This window comes from Oncorhynchus keta, chromosome 18, assembly GCF_023373465.1.
Source record: "Oncorhynchus keta strain PuntledgeMale-10-30-2019 chromosome 18, Oket_V2, whole genome shotgun sequence".
Taxonomy (NCBI): Eukaryota; Metazoa; Chordata; class Actinopteri; order Salmoniformes; family Salmonidae; genus Oncorhynchus; species Oncorhynchus keta.
The window spans coordinates 47,215,065-47,228,596 of record NC_068438.1 but is presented as its reverse complement, the minus strand read 5'-3'; the positions used below and the strand labels follow the sequence as shown (position 1 = coordinate 47,228,596).

At 44.3% G+C, this 13,532-nt stretch overlaps 2 protein-coding genes across 3 annotated transcripts in view; one reads left to right on the top strand and one right to left on the bottom strand.

Annotated features, from left to right (window-relative positions):
• neu4 (sialidase 4) overlaps nt 1-2,026 on the top strand; it is a 20,103-nt gene extending 18,077 nt beyond the window's left edge. The window contains 2 exon segments of the mRNA XM_052468610.1: nt 1-353; nt 356-2,026. The exon segment at nt 1-353 is cut by the window's left edge and continues 163 nt beyond it. Of these exon segments, the coding sequence (XP_052324570.1) occupies nt 1-353; nt 356-1,365 (1,363 nt within the window). The 3' untranslated portion in view covers nt 1,366-2,026.
• On the bottom strand, nt 1,878-12,514 carry LOC118374811 (P2Y purinoceptor 13-like). 2 transcript variants are annotated; one of them, XM_052468611.1, is made up of 5 exons: nt 11,182-12,514; nt 10,769-10,968; nt 10,280-10,669; nt 2,539-8,655; nt 1,878-2,025 (listed from the first exon to the last, which is right to left on the bottom strand). In XM_052468611.1, the coding sequence occupies exons 2-4, from the start codon at nt 10,949-10,951 to the stop codon at nt 8,188-8,190; spliced, it is 1,041 nt and encodes a 346-aa protein (XP_052324571.1). In that variant the 5' UTR covers nt 10,952-10,968; nt 11,182-12,514; the 3' UTR covers nt 1,878-2,025; nt 2,539-8,187. The 2 variants fall into 2 exon arrangements, with proteins under 2 accessions (XP_052324571.1, XP_035617185.1); XM_035761292.2 differs by having other exon boundaries at nt 2,020-2,147; nt 2,680-8,655.
• Between the last annotated feature and the right edge of the window lie 1,018 nt (nt 12,515-13,532).

Sequence of the window (13,532 nt, the reverse complement as noted above, 5' to 3'; positions counted from 1 at the left end):
GACGTGGCGTTTTGGGGAGGCGGTGCCAGGGCCAGAGAGCGTGGAGTGCCAGATGGTGTCTGTGGATCAGGAAGATGGCACCAACGTGCTGTACTGTAACGCCCGGAGCCCTTTGGGCTGCAGGGTCCAGGCCCTCAGTCTGGATGATGGAGCTGTCTTCCAGGATGGACAGCTGGTGCAGCGGCTCACAGAGCCACGTAATGGCTGCCACGGTAGCGTAGTGGGGTTCCCTGCCCCCCTACACCTCAACCTCCGCCCTCGGCCACCCACTCATGCCAGACACTGGACATCCTTCGAGGCTAAGACCGGTGACTCCTCCCCACCCACCCCCCTCCCCCGCCCAGCTCCCCACAGAATTTCCTTACACCCACCTGGGTGGTGTACTCCCACCCGACGTGGACCAACGTGAGGAAGGACCTGGGGGTGTACCTCAGCCTGTTCCCCCGTGACCCGGACAGCTGGTCTGGCCCGTGGGTGATCTACGAGGGCCCCAGTGCCTACTCTGACCTGGCCTACCTGGAGCTGCCTTCAGCTGGGGCCCCGTCGGCCGTGGCCTTCGCCTGTCTGTTTGAGTGTGGCACCAGCACAGCCTATGATGAGATCTCCTTCAGCATCTTCACCCTCTACGAGCTCATTGACAACCTGCCACGCAACACAAAGTCAGGCAGCAACACAAAGTCAGGCAGCAACACAAAGTCAGGCAGCAACACAAAGTCAGGCAGCAACACAAAGTCAGGCAGCAACACAAAGTCAGGCAGCAACACAAAGTCAGGCAGCAACACAAAGTCAGGCAGCAACACAAAGTCAGGCAGCAACACACATCCACCCAGCAACACACAGCCACCCAGCAACACACAGCCACCCAGCAACACACAGCCACCCAGCAACACACAGCCACCCAGCAACACACAGCTACCCAGCAACACACAGCCACCCAGCAACACACAGCCACCCAGCAACACACAGTCACCCAGCAACACAAAGTCATCCAGCAACACACAGCCACCTAGCAACACACAGCCACCCAGCAACACACAGCCACCCAGCAACACACAGCTACCCAGCAACACACAGCCACCCAGCAACACACAGCCACCCAGCAACACACAGTCACCCAGCAACACAAAGTCATCCAGCAACATACAGCCACCTAGCAACACACAGCCACCTAGCAACACACAGCCACCCAGCAACACACAGCCACCCAGCAACACACAGTCACCCAGCAACACACAGCCACCCAGCAACACACAGTCACCCAGCAACACACAGAGCTTCCACAACACAACACAACCCAAGGAAGAGAGACCAGAGGCGAGGAAGAGGAGGACGAGGAATATATGTGGTCTTTGCAATGTTTCCTAACTGCTAATTAACCGTTAATCCTAGTGTTTTCTGCTCGTTTCCTTCTGAAGCTCATGAAAAAAGTATTCAACAGCGTCATCTTTAAATGCGGTCCACAGATTTCTGACGTTTTACGGCCTGCTGATGAATTTGTTTTGTCTGATATCAAGTCCATCCACGCCTAGTAACCCTCGACTTAATGCACATACATACTGTGTGTTTACACTGTAGTGGTTGTGTCACGATAATGCAGAAACATTGCTGTAGTAGCCAAGTTTTATTGAATATTAACCAGGGGCAGCCTACAGATGTAGGATCTTAATTTGAGCCAGTTTGCTACAGCAGGACAATAATCCTGCTGCAAAAGGAAATGTGAATTATTACGTGTATTATAAAGAATGGACATTTTTGCAAGGGTTGATACATTTTTCATATAGGGAAAATCAAGTCTGAAATTACTAAATGGAAATTACAAACTAAATGATCCTTTTTAAACCTAAAATGCACTACACATTTTAAATGTCGTGCATCGCAGGAAAGTTATCCTGCAGCAGGGTGATCAAATGAAGAGCCTACATCTGTATAACTCTGTTGAAATGCATTTTCTGCTGGATTGTTGTAATCGACCAAGAACACCACTCGATGCTCACAAACATAACTTTGAATCATCCTTTATTAAACCTACCATCCTTTATTAAACCAAGCATTCTTTATTAAACCAACCATTCTTTATTAAACCAACCATTCTTTATTAAACCAACCATTCTTTATTAAACCAACCATCCTTTATTAAACCAACCATCCTTTATTAAACCAACCATTCTTTATTAAACCAACCATTCTTTATTAAACCAACCATCCTTTATTAAACCAACCATCCTTTATTAAACCAACCATTCTTTATTAAACCAACCATTCTTTATTAAACCAACCATTCTTTATTAAACCAACCATCCTTTATTAAACCAACCATCCTTTATTAAACCAACCATTCTTTATTAAACCAACCATTCTTTATTAAACCAACCATTCTTTATTAAACCAACCATCCTTTATTAAACCAACCATTCTTTATTAAACCAACCATTCTTTATTAAACCAACCATCCTTTATTAAACCAACCATCCTTTATTAAACCAAGCATTCTTTATTAAACCAAGCATTCTTTATTAAACCAATCATCCTTTATTAAACCAACCATTCTTTATTAAACCAACCATTCTTTATTAAACCAACCATCCTTTATTAAACCAACCATCCTTTATTAAACCAACCATTCTTTATTAAACCAACCATTCTTTATTAAACCAACCATCCTTTATTAAACCAACCAACCTTTATTAAACCAACCATCCTTCATTAAACCAACCATCCTTTATTAAACCAACCATTCTTTATTAAACCAACCATTCTTTATTAAACCAACCATTCTTTATTCAACCAACCATACTTTATTCAACCAACCATCCTTCATTACAGTTTTTCTCAGTCGCTTTGGTGCGTTTCTTAGATCAAAAGTGCAATTCTTGATACTACTTGTACAAATTCCAAATCATCTAGTCATTGTGCACATCATTAAAGCAATTTCTTATTCCTTTGAACAAATTGCAATTGATAATGTACAAGTGTCAGCTTTTTTTCACATGATCAATTGCTCATGTCATGTTGATCAAAATATAGTAGATGGTTCTCTGTTGAATAGTCTTACCCCTCAAAACATCTAGGCATTAGTTCCTTGCATAAGCCATTACATGCAACATTGTTGAACTATTTGTCATAAACTGTCAAGCATAGTTTTACACATGTCTATTAGACCTTTTGTACAAAAACGTATATTGATGAATCGTGCAGGTGTTAGTTCAACCAACAATCAACCAGTCTAAATTGCTCAAAGGTGCATCTCATGAAGAATCAATTGGCAAGCATATATAGACAGACCACAACACAGAGTCGCAATTTTCCAATAATGGATGGACCAGGAAACGAACAGGGTCAACAGCCAAGAGGAGGAAGAAGAGGAGCCAGGATGCGTGGTGGAAGGCAAAACAGAGGAAGAGGCAGAAGAGGACATAGGCGCATATCTGATGACATAAGGGCCACTATTGTAGACCATGTTGTCAAACATGGCCTTACAATGGCTGAGGCGGGTCGAAGGGTGCAGCCGAATATTGGGAGATCAACTGTGTCCTCAATAGTTCAAATGTTTCGAAGAGAGAACAGGTATGTCCACCAGTGCACTGTTACTGTATATAAGCAATATAATAATAATATAATATAATAATATCCTTCTGTGGCTCAGTTGGTAGAGCATGGTGCTTGTAACGCCAGGGTAGTGGGTTCGATTCCCGGGACCACCCATACGTAGAATGTATGCACACATGACTGTAAGTCGCTTTGGATAAAAGCGTCAGCTAAATGGCATATATTATTATTATTATTATTATATTATAAGCAATATACTGTTTACTTCCTACAATGCTTCATATTACAGTAGTCCACTTGTATTTCACAGCATACAGAAATATACTCTATACAGATACATACTGCACCTTATATGCACCCACCTGTATGTTTTACAGTAAAATGTGTGTTCTCATAGTTTTTGTCTATGTGAAAGTGTGCGATGCATCACTGCATTTTTCCCCACATAGGACTGACTGCAAGATTACCTCAAACCGGTGGCAGAGGACGCCTTTTCACACCTCAACAGGAGGAGGCTATTTGCACCATGGTCCGAGCAAACAATGCCACGAGACTCAGGGAAATACAAAGGACCATTATAGAAGACAACGATGTCTTTGAAAACATCCGTACGGTTAGCATCTCAAACCAGATGAGTATGAAACAGCTGTACTGTGTACCATTCCAAAGGAATGAGGACAGAAGCTACGGTACCAGTATGTACAGGTAAAACATATATCTATGTAACTACTTTACAGCAACATTTTATAGTGATACATAGTACAGTAAGCATAAACTGCACACATTTCCATTGCTGTGGAAGGAACATGCAATATATGTACATTTTATGTCACTCTTCCTTACCAAAATAAATCCAACTGTGTGTTCTGGGATATAGCGTATAATGGAGTTGGAATCAAGTGAACCCTCTCACAACTTTGTATACGTGGATGAGGCTGGCTTCAACCTGACCAAATGCAGAAGGCTGGGTCGGAATATCATCGGTCACAGCTACTGTGGATTTGCCAGGCCAACGGGGAGGAAATATCACCATGTGTGCTGCTATTTCGGAGCATGGTGTCCTAACCCATATCCCCCTTATAGGGCCATACAGCACCCAGCATCTACTCAACTTTTTAGAGACTCTCTACAGGGCTCTCATCCCTGATGATGAGAAGGGTCTGTTTAGAGAGGATTTTCCAAAGTATGTGGTCATTTGTGATAATGTGAGTTTCCATCGATCAAACATCATAAGGCAATGGTTTGTGACCCACCCGAGGATGCTCATAGAATTCCTCCCACCTTATTCACCATTCCTTAACCCAATTGAGGAGTTATTTTCAGCATGGAGGTGGAAGGTGTACGATCGTCAGCCACACACATAGATGACCCTGCTGGCTGCAATGGATGCAGCATGTGAGGACATCACAGTAGACGCCTGCAGAGGATGGATAAGGCATTCCAAAAGATTCTTTCCACGTTGCATTGGAAGGGAAAATATCCGGTGTGATGTGGAAGAGAATATGTGGGCTGACAGACAGGAACGTCTGGATGTGTAGAGACAGCACAACAGTGCTGCGGGCAAAGTTGTGCCTTAGGGGTGGTTTCCTGTGTTTCTTTCTAATTTAGTTTTTTTCCCTTTGTGCCCCTTGGGTTGTCCAGTCTCTTTCAATCAATAACCCACATACAGTAATATGTAAATAGCACTGTTAAAATTGATATATGACATAGAACTGCAGCCTTGTGCATTTTCAATACAGTAACTGTCATCCAAACTGTAGCCTAAGTTTACATCAGGTAATACTGTCAAAGTACACAGTTACATTGATTGACAACATGCCTAAACATTTTGACGACCTTGTTCGTGAACAATGACTCAATGACTGGTGACACTGACATGATCATTGGCATGGATATTTACTTTTGAGAGATGTACTAAGGATTTTTAGTGACTGACTAGCTTTAGAAACATATCTATTGTATATTGCAGTTTGTACAGATTGTTCTGAGAAATGCACTTATTATTTTGTGAAAAATGCACCAAAGCGACTGAGAAAATGTAAACCAACCATTCTTTATTAAACCAACCATTCTTTATTAAACCAACCATTCTTTATTAAACCAACCATTCTTTATTAAACCAACCATTCTTTATTACACCAACCATTCTTTATTAAACCAACCATTCTTTATTAAACCAACCATTCTTTATTACACCAACCATTCTTTATTACACCAACCATTCTTTATTAAACCAACCATTCTTTATTACACCAACCATTCTTTATTAAACCAACCATTCTTTATTACACCAACCATTCTTTATTACACCAACCATTCTTTATTACACCAACCATTCTTTATTACACCAACCATTCTTTATTAAACCAACCATTCTTTATTAAACCAACCATTCTTTATTAAACCAACCATTCTTTATTAAACCAACCATTCTTCCTCTGCAGTATTTGTGTACTGATTGGTACATTACATGAGCAAAAGTATGTGGACACCATCTCATTCCAAAATCATGGGCATTAATATGGATTTTGTCTCCGTTTCCACGAGAAGTCTTTCCACTAGATGTTGGAACATTGCTGCTATAACAGCCTCTACTCTTCTGGGAAGGCTTTCCACTAGATGCTGGAACATTGCTGCTATAACAGCCTCCACTCTTCTGGGAAGGCTTTCCATTAGATGTTGGAACATTGCTGCTATAACAGCCTCCACTTTTCTGGGAAGGCTTTCCACTAGATGCTGGAACATTGCTGCTATAACAGCCTCCACTCTTCTGGGAAGGCTTTCCATTAGATGTTGGAACATTGCTGCTATAACAGCCTCCACTTTTCTGGGAAGGCTTTCCACTAGATGCTGGAACATTGCTGCTATAACAGCCTCCACTCTTCTGGGAAGGCTTTCCATTAGATGTTGGAACATTGCTGCTATAACAGCCTCTACTCTTCTGGGAAGTCTTTCCGCTAGATGCTGGAACATTGATGCGTGGACTTGCTTCCATTCAGCCACAAGCGCATTAGTGAGGTCAGGCTCTGATGTTGGCCGATTAGGCCTGGCTCGAAGTCAACGTTCCAATTCATCCCAAACCCTGACCTCAACGATGGGGTTGAGGTCAGGGTTCCGTGCAGGCCAAGTTCTTCCACATCGATCTCGACAAACCATTTCTATATGGACCTCCCTTTGTGCACGGGGGCATTGTCATGCTGAAACAGAAAATAGCTTTCCCAAAATTGTTGCCACAAAGTTGGAAGCACAGAATCGTCTAGAATGTCATTGTATGCTGTAGCATTAAGATTTCTCTTCACTGGAACTAAGGGGCCCGAACCATGAAAAACAGCCCCAGATCATTATTCCTTCTCCACCAAACTTTACAGTTGGCACTATGTATTTGGGCAGGTAGCCTTCTCCTGGCATCCGCCAAACCCAGGTTCGTCCGTCGGACTGCCAGATGGTGAAGCGTGATTCATCACACCAGAGAACGCGTTTCCACTGCTTTAAGAGTCCAACCGTGGCGAGCTTCACATCACTCCAGCCGGCACTAGGCAATGCGCATGGTGAACTTGGGCTTGTGTGCGGCTGCTCGGCCATGGAAACCCATTTCATGAAGCTCCTGAAGAACAGCTATTGTGCTGACGTTGCTTCTAGAGGCAGTTTGGAACTCAGTAGTGGGTGTTGCAACCGAGGACAGATGATTTTTTTTAGGTGTTTCAGCACTCGGCGGTCCCGCTCTGTGAGCTTGTGTGGCCTACCACTTCGCAGCTGAGTCGTTGTTGCTCCTAGACATTTCCACTTCACAATAACAGCATTTACAGTAGACCGGGGCAGCTCTAGCAGGTGCAGAAACTTGACGAACTGATTTGTTGGAAAGGTGGCCTCCTATGACGGTGCCACTTTGAAAATCACTGAGCTCTTCAGTAAGGCCAACCCACTGCCAATGTTTGTCTATGGAGAATGCATGGCTGTCAGCAACGGGTGTGGCTGAAATAGCTGAATCTATTAATTTGAAGGGGTGTCCACATATTTTGTACATGTAGTGTATTTGCATGAGATGTCTGAGAAACTGTGCTTTTGTCTTGCTTTCCAACAGCATGTAAAGACTGCATCACTACTACTGTACTACATTACTATACACACAAACAACATACCATTTCGTAAGCATGTATGTTACATCGTCACACTCACATTATCTAAAAGCACTCGGTCGAGTTGTTTTCCTTTCTGGTGAAATGAAGAAGAAGGAAAGTATTTTTTGGAGAAGATTAGGAAAAGGGAAGTGAGAGCTGACAGTAAATTACGCTGAGAAAAAAAAGACAGGATGACTTTGCGATCATTAGAGACCGACACATTAGCCTGGGTTGACTCTTGTGTCTGGTGATGATATTTAGAAAGCCCTGCTGCAGTTATCTGATGTAACACCAGCCATTTTGTTTCAAAATACTCGTCACACATGGGCTATCACAGAGGTCATGTGGGAACACTGCTGTTTATATAGCCTATTAGACCTGCAACTCTGTCTTAGTAACAGAGCCACTTTTCCAGAAATGATTTGATGGCTTTACTCTGGTCACAACCTGTCCAGGGGTTAACATCTTGCCGAAATATATTTACAATTTAATAGAGCTGAAAAAAAACATGCCCGTTGTGCTTCTAGGCCGAATTGACATCCAACATTCTGTTATGTACTATCTGAGACATCTCCAGCTGAGTGGAGGTTGCCGTGGGCGACTCCAAACCGCCCTGGGGGAGGGGCTTGCGGTTGAGTGTGGCAGTCAATCTTTTCCGGAACACCCTGCACAGGAACACATAGATCAGCGGGTCCAGACACACGTTAGTGGCAGACAGCCAGAGAGTGGTCTCCTTGGCAACGTAGAGTGCGTTTTGCGCCCGACAGTGGTTGTCTATGTTTCGGGTCTGGGTGAGAGTGTAGGGCACCCTGGCGAAATGAAAAGGGGCGAAACAAACGAAAAACACCCCCACCACCACAAAGACTTTGGCCTTGGTCCTGCGGCTGGCCGCTTTGGAGCCACTACGCGAGGCTCTGTAGGACTCGTAGACTTTACGACTGATGAAAGTATAACACAGCAGCATCAGAGCCAGTGTTCCCCAAAACACCACCTGGGAAGAGGAGGAGAAAACCCCGTAAGGCATCAAACGTCATCGCCAGAAAAGCTAAAGGAACATTTCTAATCACAAATAGGTGCTAAGTCCAGGCACTCGTGTGCTTTTGAAAGTTAAAAAGCTTTTAATGTGTTTGGCTAAGTCATTATTAAAATACATTATTATCGCTTACCGGCCAACGCCTTCATCAGGGTGTCAACATGTAATCAGTATAAATGCAATAATTTCAATGATTTTACTGATATCATGTAAGGAAATCAGTCAATTGGAATAAGTTCATTTTCCCTAATCTATGGATTTCACATGACTGGGCAGGGGCACAGCCTGGGAGGGCATAGGCCCACCCACTTGGGAGCCAGGCCGACCTATTGAGAAGCCATGCCCAGCCAACCAGAATGAGTTTTTCCCCACAAAAGGGCTTTATTACAGACATAAATACTCCTCAGTTCCTTCAGCTGTCCGGGTGGCTGGTCTCAGATAATCCCGTAGGTGAAGAAGCCGGATGTGGAGGTCCTGGGCTGAGCTTTAGCCTGAGAATTGAATGTTCATTTCTCTACCATAAGCCGCCTCCACCATCCAACTGGCCTCACAACCCCAGACCAGATGTAACCATGCCAGCCCAAGACTTCCACATCCGGCTTCTTCACCTGCGGGATCGTCTGAGACAAGCCATCAGCTGATGAAACTGTGGGTTTGTACAACTGAAGAATTTCTGCACAAACTGTAAGATAACGGTCTCAGGGAAGCTCATCTGCATTCTCGTCGTCCTCACCAGGGTCTTGACTTGACTGCAGTTTAGGGTAGCAACTGACTTCAGTGGGAAAATGCTCCCTTGATGTCCACTGACACGCTGGAGAAGTGTGCTTTTTACGGACGAATCCCGGTTTCAACTGTATCGGGCAGATGGCAGACATTGTGTATGGCGTTGTGTGGGCGAGCGGTTTGCTGATGTCAACGTTGTGAAGAGAGTGCCTAATGGTGGCGGTGGGGTTATGGTATGGGCAGGCGTAAGCTACGGACAATGAACACAAATGCAATTTATTGATGGCAATTTGAATACACAGAGATACTGTGACGAGATCCTGAGGCCCATTGTTGTGCCATTCATCCGCCGCCATCACCTCATGTTTCAGCATGATAATGCAAGGCCCCATGTGACAAGGATCTGTACACAATTCCGGGAAGCTGAAAATGTATGTTCTTCCATGGCCTGAATACTCACCAGACATCTCACCATTGAGCATGTTTGGAAAGCTCTGGATCTACATGTACAACAGCGTGTTCCAATTCCCTGCATTATCCAGCAACTTCGCACAGCCTTTGCAGAAGAGTGGAACAACATTCCACAGGCCACAATCAACAAACAGCCTGATCAACTCTATGCGAAGGAGATGTGTCACACTGCATGAGGCAAGTGGTGGTCACATCAGATACTGATGCCCCTACTGTATTTTTTTAAGGTATCTGTGACCAACTGATGCATATCTGTATTCCCAGTCATGTGAAATCCATAGATTAGAGCCTAATGAATTTATATAAATTGACTGATTTCTTATATGAACTGGAACTCAATACAATCTTAGAAATGGTTACATGTTGTGTACAATAATGTTGCCCATACTTGGCAGAAGTAGTTGAAGCCCTCGTGCCACAGCATGCCGGCCTGACCCTTTAGAGAGGTACACTTCAGCCGGCCACCAGAGAACAGCGGTGTGCGGTCACTCAGAATGGCATTGGGCAGAGCCAGAGACACCATCACAGCCCAGACGGCTGCACTCAAGGCCTGTCCCACCCCGACCCTCTGGAGGGCGCACTTCCCAAAGGGTCTGACTATCTTGAGGTAGCGGTCCAGGCTGATGAGCCCCAGGAGCAGGATGCTGATGTACATGGTGGTGTAAAAGAGGACGGCGGAGTAGCGACAGTAGAACGCACGCAGACGCCAGGAGCCCACGTCGGCGTCCGCGAGGACCTTCAACGGGATGGACAGAGTCATCAGCAGGTCCGCCACCACCTGTTGACGGACATCACGTCAGTCGTCAGTCATATTGTTAAACTGGACAACGGACAACTAAATTGGTTTATCACAGAAAATAAATGCTGGTTCCCTTACTACGTTCTTCAGGTAGACCACGAAGGTGGTGGTGCTACGGATGTTGAAGAAGATCCATGCAGCCAGGCAGTTGAGTACCAGTGCAAACAGGAAGAGGGCGCTGTAGAGACAGGGGAAGACCACCGCCGTCACACTGGTGTCACGCACACACTTCAGAGACAGGTTTGATTGGCTGCCGTTCATCCTCACGCCCAGAAGTACTTTAGAGAGAGAGAGAGAGAGAGAGATTCAGTGTAATATGCAGCACAATTAGAATGCACTTTTTCATAAGACCCTTCACAATGTATGTTTAAAAATGTATTTAATATTCATTTGGACATTGTAAATACATCAAGTAGGTTAGTGCTCTGTACAGAGCGGTTCAATTTATGCCGATGATAGACAGTACATTTACTGTGTCAGTCGTTTCTTACAATCTCCACCTGTCTGTCTGTCTGTCCGCCCGTCCGTCCGTCCGTCCGTCTGTCTCTGTATCCGCTTGGCCTTCCGCTTTACATAAGGAGTCTAAACAGCTTAGAATCACATTCAGTGCAGTAACAGGTGCCATGGCAACCGAGGCACATTTTCAAAGTTGGATCCATTCAGGGGTCTATAGGCTGTATCCCTTTAAAAAGATGTTTCTACAACTTGATGAGAGATTTGAGCCAAATTCCTGAAAATACACTTGATGTCCCTACATGAATCTGCATTCATTCAGTCTGATTTGGACAGCTCAAGAAGAATGTGCTGTGACGTAGGCCATTAAACGAAAAACTACATTGAAATGCTTGAATGTATACTCTTCCCTGTGACATAAAAAAATATTCAATTGTTATGCAGAATTGTTATACACTGTCAAACATAATCATTATTTACATTAAATGCATAAATGAAAATGTCCTTACCCTCCCTTGATTGAAGTTTTAATGTTGAAGATGTGAAATTCCGAGGGAACACTCAATATGAAGAGAAAAACTCAGCAGTCTTCACTCAATATGAAGAGAAAAACTCAGCAATCTTCACTCAATATGAAGAGAAAAACTCAGCAGTCTTCACTCAATATGAAGAGAAAAACTCAGCAATCTTCACTCAATATGAAGAGAAAAACTCAGCAATCTTCACTCAATATGAAAAGAAAAACTCAGCAATCTTCACTCAATATGAAGAGAAAAACTCAGCAATCTTCACTCAATATGAAGAGAAAAACTCATCAATCTTCACTCAATATGAAGAGAAAAACTCAGCAGTCTTCACTCAATATGAAGAGAAAAACTCAGCAGTCTTCACTCAATATGAAGAGAAAAACTCAGCAGTCTTCACTCAATATGAAGAGAAAACCTCATCAGTCTTCATTCAAAATGGACAAGTGAAATATCCAATTCAGCTGTTTTTTTCCTTACAATCTTTCCAAGACTCAACAATTTCTCTTTATTTTCAACGGTCACATTGGGTTTCACACCGACCAACAAAACGGTCCATTTCAGCGTACTGTATGCACGTGTAATGGTATTTTCTGTAGGAGGTCTCTGGGTCTCTACATAGAGCTCATGTGTGGCTGTCTCGTCACAATCCCAATGACTTTGCCAATGAGAGACTTTGCCTGTGTGAATGAGCCTGTACCTCCTCTCTTCCTGTTTAATTGTCCACTGAGAGGTTAGTACGGCATGGTGCCAGTCTCCCAGTGCCAGTGTGCGTCAGTTTCACTAGTTGGTGAACGAGCGGCGAACGCAGCATGCAGGACACACTTCCTGACTGTGATCTTAAAGAGGCCCCCCAGGGCCACACCCCATCCACTCTCCCTGGCCTAGTCCTCCCACCCATTTCTCTTTCCTAAGTTCAAAGCCCTGTCTTGATGATGCCAAACCAGAGCAAAGCGGCAGTGTAGTGGCGAGCATGCAGAAATCATTAATCTCTGCTGATTGCTTACTGTCTTCAACTGTGTATCTGTGGGGCCATCTTATCTCCAGACAGGTTTTGATTGAATAGGGCCCAGAGTCCTCAGCACCCTGTCTACTACGCTGCATTGTAGTGTGCATGGTAGTAGAGTTAGGGATAGCAGGAGCCTAGTGATTAGAGCGTTGGAACTTGTAAACGAAAAGTTTGCAAGATCGAATCCCCGAGCTGACAAGGTAAAAATCTGTTGTTCTGCCCCTGAACAAGGGAGTTAACCCACTGTTCCCAGGCCGCCATTGAAAATAAGAATGTGTTATTAACTGACTTGAAAATAAAAATGTATAATAATAAAAGTGTGCATGGTAGTGGTGTGCATGGTAGTGGTATTGTGCATGGTAGTGTGCATGGTAGTGGTGTGCATGGTAGTGTGCATGGTAGTGGTGTGCATGGTAATGTGCATGGTAGTGTGCATGGTAGTCGCGTGCATGGTAGTGTGCATGGTAGTGTGCATGGTAGTGTGCATGGTAGTGGTGTGTATGGTGGTATTGTGCATGGTAGTGGTGTGCATGGTAGTGGTGTGCATGGTAGTGGTGTGCATGGTAGTGTGCATGGTAGTTTGAATGGTGGTATTGTGCATGGTAGTGTGCATGATAGTGTGCATGGTGGTATTGTGCATGGTGGTATTGTGCATGGTAGTCGTGTGCATGGTAGTGTGCATGGGGGTGTGCATGGTGGTATTGTACATGGTATTGTGCATGGTAGTGTGCATGGTAGTGTGCATGGTGGTTTTGTGCATGGTAGTGTGCATGGTAGTGGTGTGCATGGTGGTATTGTGCATGGTAGTGTGCATGGTAGTGTGCATGGTAGTGGTGTGCATGGTAGTGTGCATGGT

Excerpts from the sequence above, each read along its gene's own strand:
- LOC118374811 (XM_052468611.1), bottom strand. The coding sequence starts at position 10,951 with ATGAACGGCAGCCAATCAAACCTGTCTCTGAAGTGTGTGCGTGACACC. Across the intron at positions 10,670-10,768 it reads TGGTCTACCTGAAGAACGTA|GTGGTGGCGGACCTGCTGAT; the intron begins GTAAGGGAACCA and ends GTCCGTCAACAG. Across the intron at positions 8,656-10,279 it reads GCTTCAACTACTTCTGCCAA|GTGGTGTTTTGGGGAACACT; the intron begins GTATGGGCAACA and ends TCCTCTTCCCAG.